The 25,551-nt window shown below is 41.9% G+C and overlaps 1 protein-coding gene across 1 annotated transcript; it reads left to right on the forward strand.

The window, feature by feature from the left end:
- Positions 1-97: 97 nt before the first annotated feature.
- On the forward strand, positions 98-25,407 carry TGS1 (trimethylguanosine synthase 1). The gene is made up of 13 exons (XM_052651789.1): positions 98-337; positions 2,865-2,929; positions 4,669-4,841; positions 5,406-6,222; positions 6,828-6,945; positions 7,876-7,962; positions 9,315-9,489; positions 11,188-11,494; positions 11,831-11,983; positions 13,540-13,683; positions 15,476-15,692; positions 17,219-17,297; positions 25,088-25,407. Exons 1-13 carry the CDS (start codon positions 234-236, stop codon positions 25,208-25,210), a joined length of 2,562 nt encoding a protein of 853 aa, XP_052507749.1. The 5' UTR covers positions 98-233; the 3' UTR covers positions 25,211-25,407.
- Positions 25,408-25,551: the final 144 nt, after the last annotated feature.

The raw sequence follows: 25,551 nt of genomic DNA on the forward strand, positions 1-25,551 counted from the left end.
GCGCCCGCTGCATCCCGGATAGTGTTGTGTGCTACACTGCTCGTCGTCCCGCCCCTTCCTGTACCGCCCTCCAGAGCCACTTCCGGCGGCAGCTACTCGCTTGCCACCCGCTTGAGCCGTCCCGGGCCGGTTCGTACCCTGCAGCCGGGCCTCTCGGCCCCCGGCAGCCGAACCGCGGCGGGGTGGCTGGCCTGCGCCGTTTGCAGCGTGGCCGCCTCCTCTGAGGCGCTGTGATGTACTGCGAGAAGTGGAGGCCTGTGGCGGAGATGTGTCTCTTCCTCGAAGACCTGCGGGGGGGCTCGCGCATCCTCTGCCTCTGCTCGCGGGCGTTTGTGGAGTAAGTTGGACACGGGCCGCTCGGTCCCCGACCTGTGGGGGCTGCAAACCAGTGGTGATGGAGCCCTAGAACCGCGGCCAGCGCGTCCGACCCTCGGGTACCGTAATGCTTACGAAAAAGGGGAAAACGTCCTCGGGCTTCAGGGGGTGGTCGCCTGCGGCCCTGAAGCGAAGGAGGAAATCTGCTTTGTGCGCTGTTAGGGGAAAACGTGGTGGCCGGTGGGTGTTATTTTACACTCGCCACCTGAGAGGACGGTTACAAGCAAGGGAAGTGGAATGCGAATGAAATTGATCTGGGATGTGACATCACACGGTGAAGGTTTGAAGATGACTGACTTTTGGTTAACATCTTTTTTAAAAATGTTGGGCTTCCCTGGTGGCTCATATGGTAAAGGATCCGCCTACAATGCAGGTAACCGGGGTTCGATCCCTGGGTCTGGAACATCCCCTGGAGAAGGAAATGGCAACCCACTCCAGAATTCCATGGGCGGAGGAGTCTGGCGGGCTACAGTCTATGAGGTCGCAGAGTCAGACACGACTGAGCGACTAACACTTTCACTGGAAACTGAAGAAAGTGAAATATACTTTCTGGTATTACAGTCATGTGATGTTGTCTAGTGGTGACCTCTAAGATTTCATACAAAGCATAACAAAGTCATTGCCCGTGGGCATTTTTCCCCACAACACATTCTCAAGCCAGAATTTAAGAGCACTGTCCTTAGAGACAGAATATCTGGTTTCACATCCCAGCTCTGCGGCAGATGAGCTGTGTGGGCAGTGGGCGAGTCAAAACATCTCCGTGCTCCCCTTTCAGCCGTTTCAGAAAGGATTCCCTTTCCTTTTGACTGCTTTCAGGAATGCATGGTCCCTTTACAGTAGAGAAATGGCTACTTCCACTTCAGACATTTCCAAGAGTCATTTACTCAGCGTGTATTTTGACTACCCACGTATCTGGTGCTGTGAGAAAAAGCCGACTTAGAAACGGTATTGATGGTAGTTGCATTCAAGGTATGATGATGAGCTGCTTGGCCAGGCCTCATGGAGGGCAGTGTCTTCCTGGTGTCCCTCCACTGCAGGTCTGGTCTCCAGCCTTACAATTCAGTTCAGCGGTTCCAGGTCACTTGGTCTTTATCATGTTCCAGGTCCAGCTGCACGTGTGTATGTGCTTACTTGCTGAGTCGTGTCCCATTGTGATCCTATGGACTACAGCCCGCCAGGCTCCTCTGTCCATGGGATTCTCCAGGCAAGAATACTGGAGTGGGTTGCCATTCCCTTCTCCAGGGGATCTTCCCAACCCAGGGATCAACCCTGCCTCTCCTGCATGGCAGGCAGATTCTTTACCAGCTGGGTCACCAGGGAAGCCCACCAGGTCCAGATAACACATTCCAAATCACTCTGTTTTGTGAACTGAGTTACACTTAGCAAACTCAAAGATTGCTCTATAGAGATCTCTTAGCAGGTGTAACAGGAAATTCTTCTAATACTCAGCATCAGAAATGCACCTTCCCTGGTGATGAGTGCTCTTAGAGATGTTTGAAAGTTGCCCTAAGTGGGAAAAAGAATTTCCATAGAAATGTGCATGGGTGTTGGCAGGCACACCACTGATGCCCTTTTGTGGCTGCCCTCCCACCCACTGGGGCCCCAAGTTGTTGGGGGTCAGAGGGCATATTGCCAATTGCATTTCATCCCCTCCCCATTCACTGTCCTTCTAAGTCACCATCTACATTATATTTCATGAAATACAAAAAATAAACGGGGAATATGAAATACATCAAGTGTACAGAAAAGTTGTATTAGCTCTTCTTGCAGATGGCCTTGTCATGGCAGATACAATGGAATGTATTACAGCTTAATTTGCTGGTAGAAAGATAATAATAAATAAAATTCCCCCCCCCTTTATTTTAAGTGCTCTGCTGGGTTTATTATGGTTATGAAATTCTTTTCTTAGTAAAGAAAAAATTTAAAAGGAGATACGTAAAGAAAAGTTTTTATCTATTCACTGTTTTGAAAACTCACTGAGACCAAATTGTTTAATCTTGATTTATGTTTCAGTTTAGTAAGAACTTCATTTTAAGTTAGTCTCCAAAACAAGCTCAGACCATGACTGTCTTGTCTACTAGTCCTATTTGCAGATGGAGTAGTGTCTGCACATGGGTTTGTAAATCTGTAAGATAAATCTTCTGACATTTATGCTGACTTCTTACTGAAAATTTATAGAATATTTCCCTGTTTGTATTATCACAAGGAGGATCAGATTCTTCCCCCAATATCCAGAGCTGCCACTTTAATAATTAGTAGTTATCATTATAGTGTGCCTTGTATAGGATTATACCAAGTGTTTTGCATGTACAGTCAATCTTTGTTAAAACCCTATAGCTATGTATTATCACCTCTGTCTTACAGATAAGAATAATGTGTTAGCAGAGGGCTTTTCTGTTTTTTAACCTTTTTATTAATCTGTGCTGCCTTAACCTTGTTTTTTCTCTAGTTTAATTTTGTCAGTATTGACTCTTTAATTTGCTTCACAGAGATCGGAAATTGTACCATTTGGGACTAAAAGGCTACTATGTTAAAGACGATGACAGCAGTGCAGGTAATACGGTATGAAGCCAAATAGCCCCTTTTTTTTTTTACTAAAATTAGCCATAATGCTGTATAGAGAAGATGCGGAAGTGAAGCAGGGAGGTTATTTGACTGGTCGTAGTTTAAGCACTTACCTTATTTGGGAAAGCTTACTTGGCTGCTCATGCATGGTGTGCTTAAGTTTCATGTTTTCGGATCCCAGTGCCCTGGCTCTGGCTTGGGTTTTGGTTTGCTGGGTTAGGCTACCCAGGCACTGGAGCCACCTCACTCTCACGGCCTCCTTGTTTCAGTCCTTTAGGAGTTTCATAGGTAAATGGTTCAGGGTCAACTCCAAGTGAACGTCCAGTCTAGCCTGAAGTAAGGGAGCTACCATCTGTATTAACTCTCCCGCATAACAAATAGAATCTCGTCTACACTTTGAGCCTCACCCGAAAACCACCTGGGTCTCTGTCAGACTTCCCTGTCAGGACCCAATTTGTCCCTTCCATGTGGATCTTTATGTTCCTCCAGACACAGAGGGAAGACTGCAGCCCAAGGTGTAGGTAAAACCAACACAAGTGGCGTGTCATGTGACCTGAGAAATTCCCCAGCTCTCACGTGACGGAGCCATCATTGCATCGTCACTTACCCACGCAGTAGAATGTTTGTTGTGTTTCAGTTTGACGCTGTACAAGTAAGATTCCTCTAGAGCCTAGGGTCCCACTGAACGTGAGGGAATATGCATAGCCCAACGGGAGCATACGGCATATGTAGCTGATCCATCTTCCCTGTTTGCTCTCCTGAGCCTCCATGAGTTCATTACGTGGGCTGGCGAGTGGAGTGTCCTTTATTACCTAAATTGGTATCTTTCCCCCTTTGGCTTTTAGTAGAATTTCTGCCCATAGGATCTCTTTTTTCAGGCTTCATCTGTCCAGTGTTAAGGTTCCCCTTCTGTTGCCTAAGATTATTTAGCTGCAGTGCAGCTCAGCCCTGATTGAGTATGCTCATATAGAGTGTTTTGTCTCACATTTTTTAAACAGAGCAGTTGAGTGGCTTTTGTCCAATTAGTGCTATGATCTACTTTTGGATAACCGTAATAGGATACAGTAAAACTCGTTTTGTTGTAATAAAACAGGTTTTCTCTAATCAGGGAGCTTGAAAGCATCTTCCAGTTCAGTGGATTTCAGACCTTTTTAATAGTGAAACCTTTCATTAAATGAACTTTCCCACAGAGTCCCAGGCTGTAAATGCCAGTTGTGATTGAAGTACCCATGAAGGGCCTAAAGACCTGCCTCTCACGTCTCTTATTACCAACTCCTAAAATAACTCCCCAAGTCATCATGTTAAACCCACTGCTCTAATGCAGCAGTGCTGCAGATGGGAATGTGGAAATGGGGCTGTTTTCCCCAGGGCCTCCCTGCTGTGTTCCCTCATACATCCTCAGTCCCAGCATAGCGTAGAGCAAGAGGAGGCACTCTGTGCAGTGAGCTGAGTGGGCAGCTGGGTGGACAACGGCAGGCAGAGCCAGACTAGAAGCTGTCTCTTGGCTCTAGGAGGCTGTTTTCTCACTAGTCCACATTCCCATCAGTTCCTTTTTTCCTTCCTTTTATTTTTCTTCCCCTTAAAAATTGTCACATTTGCACACCTTTACTTTGAGCAAGTCATGTAGTAATTCTGGATCTCAAGTTCTTTTTCATTAAAATGAGGATGATAAAACCTGCATTTAAATCTTTTCTGAAACTAAGCTAACGTAACAACCACTGTGTGTAGGAGAACAAGCCGCGGAAGAGGAGGAAGGAGGCCACTCCCAGGGCCCTGCAGAGCCCCACGACAACAGATGCCCAGACCCAGATGAGAGTGAACTGGATTCCGAGGCTGAACTCATGAGGAGTATGGGCTTGCCCCTTCAATTCGGTAGGATGTCCGCACATAAGAATTTTGAGGTAAGTATTAGTTTAATTGTTTGTTTCTTAATTTTCATCATAAAATATCACATGGAATCTTTTTATCCCAAATCTAATGCTTTCTTGAATTAGGACACTTCCCAGGTGGCGCTAGTGGTAAGGAATCAGCCTGCCAACACAGGAGACGTGAGAGACACTGATTTGATCTCTAGGTTGGGAAGATCCCCTGGAGAAGGGCATGGCAACCCACTCCAGTATTCTTGCCTGGAGAATCCCATGGACAGAGGAGCTTGGTGGGCTACAGTACGTACGGTCGCAGAGTTGGACATGACTGAAGTGACTTAGCACATATGCATACACCTGTTTTTAAATGTATGTACGTATTTATAAGATAACTAGAAATTATGGTTCTGGTTTTGATATGTCTCGTGTGTGATGATTCCTCTTTTTAGAAACGTAGATAGTACCATTCACTTGTTTGTGTCACGAAAACCCAGGTTGGGAGGTTAAGGGTATTTTGTTTAAGGTCAAGATAGATTTAGATTCTACCTATTGTTATATCTTCTGAAGTACAGTTTATATTCAAGTTATTTCTCTTTGTAGGAATCTATGAATACTAGGAAAAAAGTTAAAATAATGAAAAAGAAAAAGAAAAAATATCAAAAGAAGTACTTAGATGAGATTAAGAGAGAATCCTGGAGACAATGTGAAGAAGATGACATTTCGGCTTCGGACGATCCTTCTTCATCTGAGAATGAGAACGCTAGAAAGTGCAAAATTCAAAGCCAAAAAGACATTGAGGCTGAAAGTTTTCCCATTGAAAACACAGTAGGTCCAAAGCTGGAAATTACAGAGATGTGGGAAAAGTACTGGAATGAATACGGTGGAGGACTGCTGTGGCAAAGCTGGCAAGAGAAACATGCAGATCAGACCCTGTGTCCAGAACCATGGAATGTTCCAGACACAAAGGAGGAGTGGGAGCAGCACTACAGTCAGATGTATTGGTACTATCTGGAACAGTTTCAGTACTGGGAAGCTCAGGGCTGGACTTTTGATGCCTCACAAAGCCAAGATACAGACCTTGGTGGGTCTAAAATAGAAGTTGACAACAAAAAAGACGAAAATCATATGAAAGCAGATGAACTTTTTCCCCCATCTTTATCCGTTGGCAGCGAAAGCTCTAGTTCAAGTGATAAAGATCATAGTGAAATTCTCAATGGAATTAGTAACATAAGTCTGAATTCAGAGAAAGTAGAACAGAGACAGGTAGATCCCTCCCTAAGTTGTGATGGACGTCAGTGTTTGAGTGAAGTTCCCAGCAGAAGAGAATGCCCTGCTTCTGGCCACAGTGAACGGAGTCATGGAGGAACCACGGAAAGCAGCTTGTCTGGGAGCAGAAGCACAGACCAGCCAGCTCAGGGTAAGACTGGCCTAGATTTTTGGTGCTTGTCTTTTTGTCATTTCTGTTGTTAAAAGCTCTATTAGAGACCATTAGATGTATTTGCTTCTTAAGAAAGAGAAGTTGTTTTTAATTAAATGTGACTATGCCATCTTTAGAGTTTCTTAGATTAGGATTTCATCAAAGTGTGATAGCTAACAGATGTCACAGAGGTAACTTTGTGGATTAATGTGTATAGATTTGGACAGCCATGAGGAAAAGTAGTTTCACAGTTCACTTTTTCTTTTTTTCACTTTGCGTACCCCCTGGCTTGAGGGATCTTAGTTCCCCAACCACGGATCAAACCCAGGCCAGAGCAGTGAAGGCATGAAAGCACCAAATCTTAACCTCTGGACCACCATGGAATTTCTTAGAGTTGACATTTCAAGTAGTTAGATCATGGGAACTTTTAGACTTTCATAGACCTAGCTGAGGATTCTGTGTGTGGATACACAGAATAAATAAATGGGGTCTGGCATGCAATTCTTTGCAGGAAAGGCCCTGGAAGATGTTGATTGCATTTGGAAATGACAGAAGAGTTATCAAACCAGGGACAGAAACCCACTGTGATATCTCCACCTCTTTAGATTCACAGGAGTCCTCAGAAGCAAACACAGTCAGAGACGGATGCCACCGCAGTGGCACTGATGGGGATGAGAGTGGAGACGATCCACCTGAAGAGAAGCGAAGCAAACTGAAGAGGAGGCGAGTCACTCACCACCTTTCTCTCCAGCACACACCAGCACGCTTTAGGAACTCGGGAGCTTACTGCAGGAGAGCACATCTCTACCTGCTCTTTCTAAACAGCACATGTTCTTGCTAACTCCTCAGTTTCTACTGGTCCTTAGAGGCAGAGACTGTGTGTATACCGGTGTATACTTATATTCTTGGGACCTCGTAGGTTCTACATACACACAGTGAGCTTAACTTAATTTGCAAGAGTTATTTCTCATCATTTTCATTTGTTACTGTCACCCATGTAGTAGAGGTCACTAGAAGATTTCCACAAAAGGTGGCGATGGTGGCTCAGTGCTAAAGAAGCCAGCTGCAACGCAGGAGACATGGGTTCCATTACTGGGTCAAGAAGATCCCTGGAGAAGGCAATGGCAACCCACTTGCTGGGAAATCCCATGGACAGAGGAGCCTGCTGGGCAATAGTCCATGTGGTCAAAAAGAGTGGGCCACTGAGTTACTTAATGTCACTTTCATCAGAACCTTCATAACATTATTTTTTCTTCTGTAACTTTTTGGTTGGGTTGATACCTTTCAAATATTTCCTTGTTTGCTTTTAAGGAAAACCTCTAGAGAAATCACCTAGGAGATTAGTTAAAGCTACAGGTTAACGGGTGTTTTTCCAAAACAAAATGGAGAAATCTATATTTGTACCATGTTCAGGAATAGAGATAATTACTTGACTTAAGATTTGAGTGCTTGTTACTGTGTCCCAAACACTACTAGGTAATTGATCTCATTTGGTAAATCCTGGTTGAACTGCGCTTCTTCCTGTCTTTTTGTGTTTGTGAACTGTGGTTGACTGCTGTGATGGGAAAGTTTACATGGGTTGACTTTTAATATTTGCCTGAACTAATGGGCTCTATAGTTAATGGCTTATCACTGTTTGCTTTGTTTGTTTAGTCATGAGCTGGACCTCGATGAAAACCCGGACTCAGACTTTGACAGCGATGGTTCTCTTCTAGGATTCAAGCACGGCTCAGGGCAAAAGTAATGTTCCATCAACGCTGTTTCTTCTAGAAATCTTAACCACTCAGCAGTCCTCAGGTTCTCTTGATATTCAGATAGGGAATGGTGGTTACATATTTCATGGCATTTGAGGTGTCACAGTCAAAGCACTAACCTTTCTTATTAGTAAGAATTGTAGAGCTAACACTGTGCATTTGATATATTCACATTATTAACTCAGTTGCACTTCATAGCAATCCAGTGTTTTTAGTCTACAGAATTGTAATCGTCTCTTTGTACTCCAAGCCATATAATCATTTAAGGCTAGAGTTTATAGAAGTTAATAATATAAAGGGTTTTCCTGATCACTGCCACATTTTAAAATTCCTGGCAGAATTTATTTCTAGCCACATGTAATTTTATTGAGAAATCACTTAGGTAGCTCTTGCTGGTATATATTCACAGAGATATATTGTTACCTGGAATTTAACTTAAATAGAAGTTAATAATATAAAGGGTTTTCCTGGTCACTGCCACATTTTAAAATTCCTGGCAGAATTTATTTCTAGCCACATGTAATTTTATTGAGAAATCACTTAGCTCTTGCTGGTATATATTCACAGAGATTTATTCTGTTACCTGGAATTTAACTTAACTGCTCTTCTATTTGGAGCACACAATCTCAGTGAAAGAGAAGGGTAAGATACACTTTTTATTAAGTTTATAATGTGGGTGAAAGATACACTTGACATTTAAAGCCAAACTCTTCAGAGTTTAAGTGCTGAATTGTATGTTACACTGTAGGTCCCTAACAGTCTGTAGGAGAGGCAGTTAGTGAGGCTTCAGAGAGTCAACGAAGGCTTCACAACGGACATTTGTCTTCTAGGACTGGAAGACTTCATATGGTTAGATCAGCAGATGTTCTCTAGTTACTTTAGTAATGGGAGTTTACTTCTTAGGTAAGTTCAGATTGGTTTAAGAATCTAGTGGCCACTTTCAAGATAATTTGAACATATCCAGAACAAGGTTAGAAGAGCTTTGGCATCACCTTACTGTGTGAAAAATTGTATTTTCCCCAACGAACATTGGGATTATAGTTTCCTGCTGTTTCTTTGTTACATTTTACAATATAATTTCTCCTTTCTGTTTTAGGTAAGATGTGTTGATATTCCCACCGTTGGTGTTTCACATTTCCTTGAGAATTAAACTACAAGCTAGACCTTAAAAAGTCCTCTGCATGTTTAACTTTATTTTGTAATTTCCATAATTAAAAAAAATGAAATGAAAGTATTGACTGCTAATAGGAAATAGTGAAAATTGTTAGTTTCTTCTCTTTGTGTGAAGAGATCCGAAGACCCTTATGTCTGAGTCCACTCCTTTTGCTTTGGTCACAGATACGGAGGAATTTCAAACTTCAGTCGCCGGCGGGTGAGGTATCTGCAGAAGAACATGAAGCAGAAGTCAAAGCCCTTGGACATGAGACGACAAATCAACATGAAAAACAAGCACATCTTCTTCACTGAAGAGTCAGATAAAACTGGTTTTAAGAAAAGCAGAACTTTGAGTAAGGTGTGTGTAACATTTGCTCTATATTTACAAACCTAGTCTGAGTTTATGACCCTGGCTGCTTAATTGTTGTTTGTGAATGAGAACCCTGCTTCTTCTGGTGGTCAGGGCACCAAAAATTCTGTTCCATTTGCTTCTTCAAGGCTTTTATTGTGTGAATGAAATTTGCAGAATAGGTAATTTGGGGGTGGTCTGATGGGGATGTTTGAAATCTGCAAAGTAGTAACATGTGGAACAGTAAATAGGTGATGGTGTCTGACATGTGCAGTGACATCTCATCTGTTTCAGGCTAAGCACCGTCCTGGAGGCCTGATTTCTGACAGCAGCTATTGTAAGCCTTAATTTTGAGGTCATCTAGAGGTGATCAATCTTAACTTTGCACTGACAAGTTCACCCTGCTGTCATGAGCCCCAAGGCTAATTTAGTGACTCACATTGTTAACTGGAGCACGCACATCCCCTCTCTCGGATTTTGCTGTACCAGCCTTCTGAGTACCTAGGAAACAAAAGTAATTAGAGTTGCTTTTGCTTCGTTTCTTGAGTGATTCTTCTCTGTTATAGAAAATGATCACCATCCAGTGAGCAGTTTTGTGTCTGCCACCTCTGGGGCAGCGCTGTAGAGCGATGAAACAGCCTCAGGCCCCGTGATGACTGTGTTTTACCCTTAGGGTACATTATCTCTCTTTAACTTCACCATCCTTCCAAAACATGCTACAGATTTATTGCTGGTTTTATTTTTACTATATTTCAGATTGCTTGGTTTGTGGTGTTATTTTACTATGTGAGTGGCCCTGGCTATATCTGGAACAAATTTCCTAGTACCAGTTTGATCAGTCTAACAGGTCTTCCTACACTGTGTTGGATGTGGTGGTCCCATACATTCGTCCATAGCTGAAGAGCTGAAACATAACTGCTGTGTGTGGCTGAGGAAGTAAAATCAGTGTGGCTGTTGTGCCCTTAGTATCCGATTGGTGCCCCCAAAAGAAGGTTCTAGGTCGTGGTCTCTGCCCATTGCCTGTCTGTCACTCTTATTCTCATCTCCTGACTCTTAGGAAGATCAGGAAGATCTGTTATGAAGGATATTCATGTTAGAAAATTACATGGAATTGTGCGTCATCTGACCTTGAGCCTTGTTCGCATTTCAAAGAAGAACCCTGTTTCTCAGGAATCACTTTACTGACTCTGCTGCTTCATTGGAAGGCAGCTCACATTTTCTTTGGATGGATTGACACTGAATCTTTGTGGAGTTCATCTCTGATGCTGAGTACCATTTAACATAGATCAAATAGCCTGGGCCATTGCAGAAAATTCTGTATAGTTGGAAAAACTAAAAGTTATGGCTCAACAATAGATGAGTGCATTTGTAATGGTAATGTATAGTACGGTTATATTGTTAGAAGACCTAATGGAAAGTTACTGGAACAGAGACCTTTATCCTCTTAGTGTTGATTGCATGCAGGAACGTCATCGTCTTATGTTTAAGTGAGGTCATGGTATGTCCAGGTAACATTTAGGTTGGAATTACTTATTAACTTGTATGATGTAGTGTACATATCTGAGCTAATACTGTGACACAGCTTGTCAAGTCACAAATGGTAAAGCAAAAAAAACAAAGAAGAAAAAACAAATGGTAAAGCAGGTAGACATGGTCTTTGTAACAAACAGAGAATTAATTCATGCTTATAACATCTTAACGTTTCAGGTAGAAAAATTTCTAAAGTGGGTTAAGGAACCAGTGGATGAAGAACCATCGCCAGAGTCGGTTTCTCATAACAACGTGCAAGACACTTGCACGAGCAGTGGCTCAGAGGAACCAGAAGTGTCTGTTGAGAAGGGGGATGACCCAGTGGAAAGGAGTGAGGCAGAGCCTGGACAGCATCCTGCTGTGTGTCCAGCCGGGGAAGTAGGGGCAGAGAAGCATAATGGGACCAGCCCAGAAGCTGCCGGGACAGATACAGAGGGCTGCATGCCCCAGGCTGCTTCGGACCCTCGCCAGGAAGAGGCTGAAGGTGAGCATGTGCTCCCACTGTCATGGGCGGAAGGTCATTGTTCTCAGTGTGCCTTTCCCTCGTTATCATTTACGATCATCTACACCTCCAGACTCAGAGCCCCCTCGGCTGAACAAGCACAGTAAAATAAAAAGTTCACTCACATACGGAGCTGTTTGAGCACCTCCATCAATGCCACTAGACTGGCATCTTCCACCACGCTGCTCTGTAGGCTGCGTGTTCTGGAGCGCAGCCCCAAACTCTAGTTATTTGATGTAACCACACTTTAGATAATTTCACCTATGATTTCCTCTTTCTGTAGTCAGCGTCTGTATTGGTTCTGTTCTTTTGTTCTAGCTGAAAGTCAGAAGAAGAAGAAAAAGAAAAAGAAGAAGAAAAAGGGGCTGAGTCTGCCCCCTGAGATTGCTGCCGTGCCTGAGCTTGTGAAGTACTGGGCTCAGAGGTACAGGCTCTTCTCCCGTTTTGATGATGGGATTAAATTAGACAGAGGTAATGTGGATGTGTAATTTTTAACTTCATTTTGAAATAATTTCAGATTTATAGAAGAGTTACAAGAATTGTAAGAAACTTTCATATCCCATCTACTCAGATTGAGCTCTTTCTACCGTTTTGCCACATTTGCCTTGTCATTCTGTGTATGTGTGTTTTCTGATCCAGGTAGGCCTACCCCTGAATACTTTGGTGTGTATTTCTAAGAACAATGATCAATTTATGTAACAATGATAAGATTAGAAATTTAACATTGTTACCATGTTAAAATCAACAAAGTAGTGCTCTCCTTTCATCAGTTATCCTAATCATGTCCTTTGCAGCATTTTTTTCCTTCCAGTGTAGGATTGTATATTACATTTATTTTCACGTCTCTTTAGTTTCCTTTAATCTGAGACAGTTCCTCAACCTTTTTGCCTTTCGTGACTTTGACATTTTCTAGAGAACAGCTGCCAGTCATCTTCCACAGTGTCTCTCAATTTGGATATATACATGTTTTTTAAACTCACACTCAGGTTTATTCTATATTTTTAGCACAATTGATAGATGATTAAACAGAACATCTGATGTACAGAAAGCTGTAAGTTAATCAGTTAACACTGGAAAGTCTGAATTCTTTCTCCAGCTTTCCTACCATGACCTTAAACAGCTAGCTTACACTCAGTTGCACAAACAACGCTTATTTTCATGTTGGGGCTACTTAAATATTGGTCTTTATTAACTGTCAAAATCAGGAGATACTGATCTGTGGTGGAGTTTCCGGGGTTCCTTGAACCTCTTAAAATTATTTGTAAAATGTTGTATGTCAGGGAGCATACATAGAGTTTGTTGGGGAAATAAGACTGGATAAAAGCTGATAATTCTATAATAGGAATTTATGTGTTTATTCTTCTAGCAGTGAGGAGCCATTTAAAGTTTTGGTTTAAAAAAGGAGGGGGAGGGAATAGGAAAATTGGTGCATCATTTTGTTAGTGAAATATCATTCTGAAAAATGTAAATTCCTCCTGTTGGACAAGAAGGAGGAGGGCCATGTCCTTTTCCTGGGAGTGGACACAGGACTTCATTACTGAAGGTGAAGACAGCCCTGCAGTCGTGCTGTCACATCCTTGCTTTCTGCAGATTTTGCCAAGTGTCTGGTACAAATCTGGTTCATTACTTCCCCCCTAGGAATGAATTAATTGGGAGCCTCAGTGAAGTTTGGGGAGTTGATCAGCTAGAACAGCTACCTTTCTATTTTCCACGATAGGCAGTCAGTTATTACTACTTCAGACAGAAAAATCAGTATTGCTTTCAGTTATTGGAGGCATTTTGTAAAAGAATCAGGCAAGAATAGAGGTGGTTGTTTATGTGGAAATTGCGACTGGGGATAGTACTGCTCCATTTATAACAAAATTTGTAGACCTTTCTTTCAAACTGGACAATATATGATTTTTTGAAAGGAGAAACTGAGTTGTTTTTCGGTATTTGTTCAGTAGTATACATCAGTGTTTGCTGTGTCTGTGTCTGGCTTGGCTTCTTGACACTGAATGTCCTAACAGAAACCTCTCCCTTTGCAGAGGGCTGGTTTTCAGTTACTCCTGAGAAGATCGCCGAGCATATCGCAGGCAGAGTCAGCCAGTCCTTGGAGAGTGGCACCGTTGTGGACGCCTTCTGCGGAGTTGGAGGGAATACCATTCAGTTTGCTCTAACAGGGAAGAGAGGTAATTGGTCATCAGTGGTTTACTCATTAATTAATTTCAGTTTATTCATCAGATGCTTCATTTTCCTTCAGCCCTATCTTTACTGAGATATAATCATTGATAATTTAATGCCAAATATTTAACAATAATAGCATATATTAATACTACACTTTGTGTACTGTTGTGTTTAATATGTATCACTGTATTTAGTCAACAGTCTTGTGATATGTATCTTTTATACTTTCTGTGTTTAACAAATAAACTGAAAAATAAGACATGCAATAATTTGCCCAAGATCACACAGACCCAGCTCAGCAGCAGCAAGATTATAACATGATATAAAAGTAAAACTGTTAAAATGGGAGAGACTGTTCTCTGGAAGAAGAGAAGCGTAGATGGTGCAGTGGGTTCCAGCTTTGCCCTCACCCACTGTATGATTTTGGACTTCCTTTAATCTTAATGGAAAGGAGACTTTAAATATTAGACTGTCTTCATGGTTGGTTGACTTCAGAATCCCAGGAAAAAAGACCTGTTACTATATATCTGCCAGGAACTGTGTCAAGTAGATAATACGTGTGCTGTTTCCCGGGATGGGTTGGGGGGAGGCTTTACGAGACTGGACAAGGTGCCAGTGGCTGCCATGCCTGGACATGGCAGTTCCCCGCAGTATCCTCCAGCACCTATCAGCGCTTCATTCACCTGCCAGATTGAGTTGCTCACACTCTGTTAGGCCTGAAAACAAAAATGTCTTCCAGGAGAGCACAGATGAAAACAGGGCCATTAGCCAAATACAGTTGGTGTTGAAAGTCACTTTTTTCTGTTGAATTTTTGCTGTTGACAGTGTATTTCTGCATCTGTCTCCGTGCTATCAATTCAGCAGATTAAGCAGCTAAAAATGACCTTGTCCCTTTTATAAATATGAATATTATCAGAAGAATAGTGTTGTGGATGCATGATTTTGCAACATAGCGTTGGTACCTGTATTCATTGCTCCAGTGATTTACTTAGTGCATTATTTCCCTAAAGCATTAACAAACCTTGAAACCAACATTTTCTGTAATACAGCTGTTTCCTTGTCAACCATGGTGTATGCATCAGGATTGCACTCCGCCCTTGCAGACATAAAGTATTGCCACTAACATCCTGTTGCACACACAGGTGCACATGAGTAATTTACTGTAAGACATGAGTGAGTTGGAATTAACTTACGTTTGTGTTGCTAATTATGAAATTGAAGTAAATTAAGTGAGAGCCCCTGCAGTAAAAACATGACATCTGTTCCCTCTACCTAAAATGTCTCATTAAACATCATCAGCAGGTGTTTTTGCATCTCTTCTTTATAAGTTGGCTACATAGGTTTGTCAAAAAGTGTTTTATTTGCCTTACTGTAGACATTGTCAAATCTGTCTACTTTTGGACATTGCCTCATCTTGAGGAAATTGGTCTTATCTAAAGTCTTAGCATTTCTAAACTGTCTGTGGCAGCCATCACCTTCCCGTGTCTACCGTCCAGCTCTGACCACAGACCAGGCTTGGGATAATGGGTAACCACCTCACTGCTTGCGTTGGCCCAGCGGCCTAAGTGAGACAGCTCTGCAAGCCACATCCTTGGTCTCATTTTCTTGATATAGCACAAGTGACTCTTCCTAGGTTAGGTGATATTTTTAAATTAAATTCTCTCATTAATGTGGCCAAATCTCCCTTTAAAAACTTTTTTTAAAAGCACAGAAAATAAAGACTGCTCAGAAGATGGACTCGTCCATATAACTGACAATCAGTATCATTGAACTCCTCTTTCTTGTTCCTGTTTTTAGTGATTGCCATCGATATTGATCCTGTTAAGATAGATCTCGCTCGCAATAATGCAGAAATTTACGGCGTAGTGGACAAGATCGAGTTCATCTGTGGAGATTTCCTGCAATTGGCGTCTAGTCTAAAGGCTGACATCGTGTTTCTCAGCCCACCTTGGGGAGGACCGGACTACGCCACTGCCGAGATCTTCGACATCAGCACCATGATGTCTCCTGACGGATATCCTTTGAAAGTCCTAGAGTTCACTCAAATGGTGGTTTTGGAGAGGAAACGTGTGTGTGTGTGTGTGTGTGTGTGTGTGTGTGTGTGTGTGTGAAATTAGTGAACAGGAGAGATGTTAGCTAATAACACTTGAAAGATTCCAGTTTGTTTTCCATAAATATTAACTGGTGATTGATCTCCAAAAACTACAGCAAATAGGTTATATTTCCATTGGTTACTCTCCATTAGAAAATAAGAACTTAAGGGCATTAATTGTTTGGAATTACTGTCTGGAAATCAGGGATTTCCTCAGGAGCTGTCCCTGGACTCTGGGTGACTGTCCCCTGACTTCGGCTCACACTGACCTAAGTTGTCTGCGTCTCCAAGTTCTGCCTGTTATTCCTCCAGGTTACTGGAGCAAACCCCTTATTTCAGGAAGACTAGCATGTGTTGTTTTTCCTTTTATCTCAGTTCCCCAGAGGAGTCATTTATGGCTCTTAACAGGAATTGTTTTAAATCCCTAATTAAAATTTAGAAAAAATAGGGTGGACAGAGTTACTTGTCTTTATTCTTTACTAGAAAGATATGGTTATTGTGCTTTCCCATTCATCCTGTTTTCACAAAAACTAGGAAATAGCAGAAAGAAAGAGTGTGTGTTCCTAGCTCTTGGTTTCCTACCCTAAGATAATCCAGTACATAGATTAAACTTCTAATCCCTGACCTGTTGGAGACAGTTCAGTCAGTTCAGTCACTCAGTCATGTCTGACCCTTTGTGACCCCATGGACTGCAGCACGCCAGGCATCCCTATCCATCACCAACTCCCAGAGTTTACTCAAACTCGTCTCCATTGAGTCGGTGATGCCATCCAACCATCTCATCCTCTGTCGTCCCCTTTTCCTCCTGCCTTTAATCTTTCCCAGCATCAGGGTCTTTCCCAATGAGTCCGCTCTTCACATCAGGTTACCAAAGTATTGGAGTTTCAGCTTCATCTTCAGTCCTTCCAATGACTATTCAGGACTGATCTCCTTTAGGATGGACTGGTTGGATCTCTTTGCAGTCCAAGGGACTCTCGAATCTTCTCCAACACCACGGTTCAAAAGCATCAGTTCTTCGGCTCTCAACTTTCTTTACAGTCCAACTCTCACATCTATACATGACTACTGGGAAAACCATAGCTTTGACAAGACAGACCTTTGCTCTCTTTTAGGTCCCATTAGAGGTACTGTTGGGCTTCTCAGGTGGCTCAGTGGTAAAGAATCTGCCTGTAATGCAGAAGACCCCAGTTCAATCCCTGGGTCTGGGAGAACCCCTGGAGAAGGGAATAGCAACCCACGGCAGTTTTCTTGCCTGGAAAATTCCATGGATAGAGGAACCTGGAGGGCTACAGTCCATGGCGTCTCAGAGTTGGACATGCGTGAGCAACTAACACACATAGAGCATGTTCCATATCAGAATACATTTGGGTTATGATGTAACAGTTGAAGAACATATCTGATTAGAAATCAACTGCTGTTTTTGTTACTTTTCCTTAACTACTGTCTACCTTTGAAATTTTCAGACTTTCCCAGAAGATCACTAATAATATCGTTTTTTTTCTTCCGAGAAATGCTGATATCGACCAGGTAAGCCATGACTGAAGATCTTCTATGAACCTCTGGTGTGACTGTTACAGAGACTGGACAGGAAAAGATAAAGGGTATTATTTACTTGAGAGCATATTTATGAGAAGTGCCTGGCTTTTTTCTTTTTCTGTTAATTAGAAAATTAGAAGTGCTCAGCAGTTAAGTCCACACACGCCCATTTCATCCTGTTCATCTCCTAGGCTCCTGGCACACATGCCCATAAACAGAACACTCGGGGCTTTTCATTCCATGTCCTGAAAGGATGAATGTGTTGTGTTCCAATCCTGCCCACCTGACATAGCCGAGATGTCTTTACTGAAGCCTGCCTTGAGAATAGGTGTTAGGTGTTCCTGAAAATGACAGCCTCGATGGAAATATACAGACAGATGAAACCTTAATGTGACCAACAGTTTTTTCTATGGCCTTGAGGTGTAGGGCACTTGACTAACATTCCCATGTCCTTGTTCTGTTCATATCGCAAACATTTATTGTAAACATGTTGGTTTTCTCCCTAGAATAATAACTGCTTCACAGAGATCTGAGGATGTCTTGGTTTCATGCCTTCGTTGATGTGTTTTGTAAGCACTTATCACTCCAATATTCTGGCCTGGAGGATTCCATGGACTATATAGTCCATGGGGTTCCAAAGAGTTCGACGAGAAACTTTCACTTTCATCACATATCTGCTTTGTGCCAAGTATGCTGTTGAGAATCTTTGGTCTTTCATCTTTAAGTTTTACTCCGGCATTGCTGGCTGTTGGTTTTTCCTTTCTCTCCTGTTTGGCACTCTCAGAGCTGACTCTCATTGAGCTTTGTTCATCATATTTTACTCTGAAATTATCTCCATTATTTATTCAGCTATGTTATCACCATCTTTTTCCCTTTATCAGGACATCTATTACATGAAAGTTAATGTCCTATAACTGTATTTTCTGGTGTTTTGTCTCCTTTTTTCTTCTGGGAGATTACTTCTGTCTGTTCTTCATTCCTCGCATATATAAATTCTTTCTATCCCATCTAATGTGTTTTTTTGAAGAATAAATGAAATAAGAGGTATACCATTTTTCACAGTCCCTTCAGCCCAAAAATGTTCAGAAATTCTTGTGTCTGTTACTCAGAAGATCCTGTCTTAAAGTAATTGTGGAAAGAATGTAAACATTACTAAGATTTGGAAGAAGAACAATAGATAAAGATGTCATGATTTCCCTAGAGGGCAGAGTGGATATCTTTAATATTTGTAAAACGGGGACTTCTCTAGTGGTCCAGTGGCTAAGACTGCCGACACTGCAGAGGGCACAGGTTCCATCCCTGATCACAGAACTAAGATCCCACGAGCCATGAGGTGCAAACACAACCCCCCCCCCCCACCAAATTGTAAAATGACAGAATCTAGTTTATAAACACACATTCCAGATTGCAGATTTTTCTCTTCTCCTCTACTAACCAGTAACACTTACGTACTGAACATGTTCTTGCGTTTGTTTGTTAACGCTTTCCCATCTTTGCCTCATCTGCTTAATCTTTGGAATGCTGGGTTTCAGGTCTGGCTGCAAATTAAATCACCCGAATAGCTTTTTTTTTTTTTTAATTGTTGTAGAACATTCATGACAAAATTCACCCAAATCTCTCTTAAGCATACGATCCAGGAGCGTTAAATGCATTCATGTTGTGGTACAGCCATCATCACCATGTGCCTCGGGACTTTTCTGTTTCCTGACACTGCAGCTCTGTACCCATCACAGACTAGCTCCACATCCGTCCACTGCCCCCAACGCCCGCCTTCTACCCTCTGTGTCTGTAAATCTGACTGCTCGTATGTACCTCAGTAAGTGGAGTCGTACGATATTTGTCCTGTGTCTGGCTATTTTCACTTAGTATAATATCCTTAGGGTTCACCATGTTGTAGCATGTGTCAGAATCTTCCTTTATTTTTAAGGCTTAATGACATTCTGTTGTATGCACACACGTTTTGTTCATCCTGTCACCCGTCTGTGGACATTCAGGGTTGTTTCCACCTTTTGACTGCTGTGGATAATGCTGCTATGAACACGGGTGTACACATGTCTGGTCAAGTCCTTGCTTTCTGCTTTCTTGGTTATGTATCCACAAATGGAACAGCTGGATCACATGGTTCTATTTTTAGATTTTGGGCTGTTCTCCACAGCAACAGAATGATTTTACATTCCCAACAGTAGTTCACAAGAGTTCTGACTTGCCCCCAGTCTCAGTAACATTTGTTATTTTGTTTGGTAATAGCTATCCTACTGGGTATGGAGCGGTACCTCACTGTGCTTTTAACTTGTGCTTTCCTAAGTGATGCTGAGCGTCTTTTCATGTGCGTGTCTTCTGGGTTACTGGGTATTAACCCTTTATTGGATATATGCTTTCCCAGTTTTTTCTCTTATCCCATGGGTTGCCTCTGAAGTGTTTTTTGTTACTCTTGTTGCTCTGGCCACACCGCACAGCCTGGGGGATCTTCGTTCCCTGGCCAAGGCCTGAACCTGAGCTCCCTGCAGTGAGGGTGCAGGGTCCTAGGGACTGGCTCACCAGGGAAGTCCCTCTTTACTCTCTCAGTAGTGCCTTCTAATGCACAAAATGTTTTCATTTTGATGAAGTTCAACTTAGCTAATTTTTTTGTGTGTTGCCTATACTTTTGATGTCATCTCCAGAAACGATGGCTAAATTCAGTGTCTTGAAGATTTTCTCCTGTTTTCTTCTTTGTATAGTTGTCACTGAATAGCTTTTTTAAACTACTCATACTCAAGTCTACTGGGGAAGATCCTCTCCAATTTATTTTCTGGGGTGAGGCCCACACATGAATTTTTATAACACTCCAAGTGATTGTCATCTGCCGCCAGAAGTGAGATTCTCTGGGTTAAAAGACGAGGAAACAGAATGAACAAGTCTGAGCTCTTCCTCTGAGTTTTAAGGGGATAATCTTAGATCTTGGTGCTTGTCATCTCCTGGTGAGCCTTTGTGTCTAAACATCAGGTCTCTCAGGAAGTGTGTGCTATGACAGGAGAAAGAAAAAGCACTCTCTTCTGGCTTTATGTATTTTTATATCAAATTGAATATTGAACCTAACATCTGCTACTCATGTGACTCAGTTCTAGATTCCAAGATAAGGCTGAGCCTATTCCATAATTCTGTTTTTCTCGCATGTATGTTACACATCAAGAAAAGGAAAAAAAAATTTTAAGAAAAAATAATTGTACATCATAACTAGTCTCACAGGAGGCTAAATGATCCTTCTATTAAACATTAGATGGGATATTTGGGTACTTGAATGACAATAGGAAATTCACTATCACGAAAGTTTGAGTGAGTAAATTTTTTCTAGCTAAATGAACGCTTGCCCAAGCAGAAAGTGAACTTTTTTTCTTGCATTTTGGTTTACTTCACACATCTGCCAGAATTGCAGTTGGTAGCTAGCTCATTCACATATTCTACCTCTAGAGGGAGTAATGATACTATAGGATAATAAAAGTTAAAAAAAAAAAAACTTGAAATTTCAAATGCATTATACCGGTATTGAATTTGGATCAAATTACTGTGGGAAATCAGCTTTTCTTTTTAAAATGAAAATTTATCCACATATAGGATTTTTTTCTCCCAATTTTAATCTGTTTGATATATTTTAATAACTTTTGTTTTGAATTTATTTTTAATTGGAAGATGCTTGCTTGACATTGTTGTATTGGTTTCTGCCATCCATCCACATGAATCAGCCACAGGTAGACCACATGTAGGATTTTTTAAATGAGAAGAGATGGTATGGCAAGGTTTAGAAAGAGCAGAGTGGCATGCTTGACGTGAAGTCGAGTTCATGAGTCCAGTTCTTAGTTGTGCTTCCCGTCCAAACAGACTGGCGTTTCTTTTGGTAAACGTAGTATATTATGGTCCAGTACCAAAAATATACCCTGTAATTGGGAACTGCTGATTTTTATCTATTTACTTCTTTCCTTCCCTTCCCCTCCCTCCTTCCTCTTCCTCTTCTTCTCCCTCTCCTTCCCCCACCCCTCTCAATTTATTAAACTTAAAAAAGGGGAAGGAACCAGATGACATTTTGTCAGTTAAACCTACTAGTGAAAAATAAAGACAGCTGTAAATTGATGGCAATAAGTTTGCTTGAAACAAAATATTATTTATTGCCTTGAACTACATAATTTTTAGTTACATAGTTACAATTTCAACTCCAGAATTCTAACCTTGAAAATGTATGTACTTGTGAAAATATCTTTTAAAAGCACAAAAAGGCTAAGGTTAGAAATCATTTTTAAATAGAACACTTAAAGTAACAAATAATTTTAAGTTTCTTTCTAAACACTGGATGGGTGTTTTCAATACTTGCTTTAGTTGTCCATCGTCTGAGTCTCCTGGCTAGAATGAGAGATTCACAAATGCATCCTTTGGTTTTGTTTTGGTTTTGGTGCACTCCACTGCCTAGAAGAAAAACCCTTAAGCCATTTACTCAGTAGTTGTTGAATAAAATAATCTGTCATAGACCTCAAAAACTCCCATGTAAGACATCTTCATTCCTTTTCCTACCCAAAACCCCCAAGTGCAGGAAACCCTACCTTCTCAGATTCATTTTAATGTAATTCTGTGTATGAATTACAGGGTGCTCTTTTCAGGGAGATTGGTAATATTCCTCCTTTTTAGATTTAGGAAGCCAAACCTCATCTTAATGGCTTTCTGCATTGATGAGCAAGTTACGGGTAGAACTGAGATGTTGCCGCTTGCCTCTGGGTGCTCTGCTCTCCCTGTTCCAGCAGATTTTCTGCTGCTGTTTCAGCTCAGCGCCACTTCTCTTCACCCACCTCGTCTCTCCTCCTTTCCTTCCTCTTCCTCTCAGTCCCCACCCCACACCCAGAGAAGACTTCTGCTTTGCCAGTGTCAACTTTCTTTTTGTAAATCATTATTTAAAGGAATGGGAGAAATACTGTGCTTAAGTTATATCTTAATTCATGGATAAATTACTGTGAAGCAATTATATTTTAAATATACTAGTCAATATGCCTTTCATTGGTTAAAGACAAAATTCTTCATTTACCCTTCCGTGTGAAAAATCAGACTGGCACAAAGATTGCTGTTGTTCAGTCGCTCAGTCATGTCCAGCTGTTTGTGACCCCATGGACTGCAGCATGCCGGGCTTCCCTGTCCTTCACCATCTCCCACAATTTGCTCGAACTCAAGTCCATTGCGTGTGCAATGCCATCCAACCATTTCATCCTCTGTTGTCCCCTTCTCCTCCTGCGTTCAGTCTTTCCCAACATCAGGGTCTTTTCTAATGAATTGGCTCTTTGCAACAGGTGGCCAAAGTATTGAAGCTTCAGCTTTAGCATCAACCCTTCCAATGAATATTCAGGGTTGATTTCCTTTATGATTGACTGGTTGGATCTCCTTGCAGTCCAAGGGACTCTGAAGAGTCTTCTCCAACACCACAGTTCAAAGGCATCAGTTCTTTGGTGCTCAGTCTTTTTTATTGTCCAGCTCGCACATGACTCCATACATGCCTACTGAAAAAACCATGTGTTTGACAATGCACACTTTTGTCAGCAAAGTGATGTCTCTGCTTTTTAATACACTGCCTAGGCACAAAGATATCAGAATAGAAAACGAAACACTTCTTTCTTCCTAATAATTGCTGCTCTGAGATGACTTCACTATTTTTCACTTCTGCTGCTGCTGCTGCTAAGTCGCGTCAGTCGTGTCGGACTCTGTGTGACCCCATAAACGGCAGCCCACCAGGCTCCCCCGTCCCTGGGATTCTCCAGGCAAGAACACTGGAGTGGGTTGCCATTTCCTTCTACAATGCGTGAAAGTGAAGTCGCTCAGTCGTGTCCAACTCTTCGTGACCCTTTAATTATTTTATGCCTTTTTAGTTAATAGTGGGATGTATACACATATCTTCTCATTGTAACAGATACTGTTTGGCTTCTGCTGTGATCTATCCCTGTTGATAAAAACACGGCCATCTCTTTGCATCTCTGTGGGAGAAGTTGATATTGACATTGTTACTTTCCTAGTGGAACAACCTCTTCTTTTTCTTTCAGCGTGTACCGTGGAATGACCTTTACTTCTTTCCTATTTCTGTGTCTGTGACGTTTTTCTAAGGAGAAGTTGAAGTACTGTAGAATACATGCTCTTTGATGATACACAGTAAATCTTACTTCCTGCCAGAAGCTGGTGGAGCACGTGTAATACTACTGAGATTAGATGTCTCACCGCCAAACCAGTCCCTGGTACTCCGGGAGCCCTCTCTCCCCCACTCCCTGTCTCCAGGTCTCTGACTCCCAGGCTTCCACTGCATCCCCCTTTCCCTTCACCCCCCCCGCCACCCTCAACAAACTGGTCTCTGGTGATGGTTAGAAGGGAGTGTATTTGCTAGTAATAGACCTGAGAGGTTAGACAAAAGATGCTGGACTAAAATGAAACTTTGTCTGTGTAAGGACTTAGGGTAGTAAAGCATTGCTCTTATGAAGCATCCTTTTGAGCTTAACTCTTCAGAGGTGGAGGGATGGTGGTGCTTTTAGCTTCTCAATAACAGGGCCAGTCACCATATATGAGTAGACCTCAAAAAGAGCAGTATATTTAATCACAATAAAGTGGGGGGGGGGACTTAAAAATAACACACATGCAAGAGCAGCAGGTGGAGGAGGTGATTCAAGCTGGGAGAACAGCACAGAGCCCACCCAGGAAGCAAGAGTCAGGTCATAGAAGCTGGAGCTCCCATGAGAGATGGACAGGTCTGTCTCGCTCTCTGATGTGTTCTATCTTAATAAATAAACCTGATATTCGGGAAGGATATGTTGGTTTTCTGTTCCTCTAAGTTCTGTAACTTCTGGCTTTGGAGAGATTAAGCTCAACATTCAGAAAACGAAGATCGTGGCATCTGGTCCCATCACTTCATGGGAAACAGATGGGGAAACAGTGTCAGACTTTATTTTTTTGGGCTCCAAAATCACCACAGATGGTGACTGCAGCCATGAAATTAAAAGATGCTTACTCCTTGGAAGAAAAGTTATGACCATCCTAGATAGTATATTCGAAAGCAGAGACATTACTTTGCCGACTAAGGTCCGTCTAGTCAAGGCTATGGTTTTTCCTGTGGTCATGTATGGATGTGAGAGTTGGACTGTGAAGAAGGCTGAGCGCTGAAGAATTGATGCTTTCGAACTGTGGTGTTGGAGAAGACTCTTGAGAGTCCCTTGGACTGCAAGGAGATCCAACCAGTCCATTGTGAAGGAGATCAACCCTGGGATTTCTTTGGAAGGAATGATGCTAAAGCTGAAGCTCCAGTACTTTGGCCACCTCATGCGAAGAGTTGACTTATTGGAAAAGACTCTGATGCTGGGAGGGATTGAGGGCAGGAGGAGAAGAGGACGACCAAGGATGAGATGGCTGAATGGCGTCACGGACTCGATGGACGTGAGTCTGAGTGAACTCCGGGAGTTGGTGATGGACAGGGAGGCCTGGCGTGCTGCAACTCATGGGGTTGCAGAGTCGGACACGACTGAGCGACTGAACTGAACTGAAGTCTTATACAATAACATAGCACTGTGGTCCTACCCGTAATGTCAAAAGTGTCTGAAACAACAAGTATTTCTGCCACCAAACAGTTCCCTAATACCCACCTGGAAAGTGACAGTGAACATTTGAGATGCCTCATTATTTGAAAGTCTTAAATCAAAAGCCTGAGTGGTATTGTCTTGATAAAGCATCTGAATGGAAGGTTTATTTTGAAATCATGCTTATGTATGTATGACTTTCTTCTGTTCCATTTTCAGGTGGCATCCTTGGCTGGGCCTGGAGGGCAAGTGGAAATAGAACAAAACTTTCTTAATAATAGGTTGAAGACAATCACTGCTTATTTTGGGGACCTGATCCAAAGATCAACCTCTGAATCATAAATGAGGTGGGACAGAGAGACCAGAAGATCATGTAGCATTCAATTATCATTCACTGGAGTTACTCTCTGTGCTCACTGATGTTTTGTGCCCAGAGTCTAGTGGGTATTTGTGCCCAAATACACATTTTCCCTCACTGGTGCAGTACTATGTGAAATTTGCTTTTAAGCATCCATTTATTTTATAGTTAGTGTTTTTTAAGTTTCTATGGGAAAAAATGAAATATATTTTATAGAGTAAAAGTTTATATTCTTTTTCTATTAAAATGGCAGTCAACAGAGGAAGAAAATGTGTCTTAATTATTCATCTAAAAAGTGTGTTCAGTCATCTTTACAAGTAGGTCA

Source organism: Budorcas taxicolor, chromosome 14, assembly GCF_023091745.1.
Source record: "Budorcas taxicolor isolate Tak-1 chromosome 14, Takin1.1, whole genome shotgun sequence".
Taxonomy (NCBI): Eukaryota; Metazoa; Chordata; class Mammalia; order Artiodactyla; family Bovidae; genus Budorcas; species Budorcas taxicolor.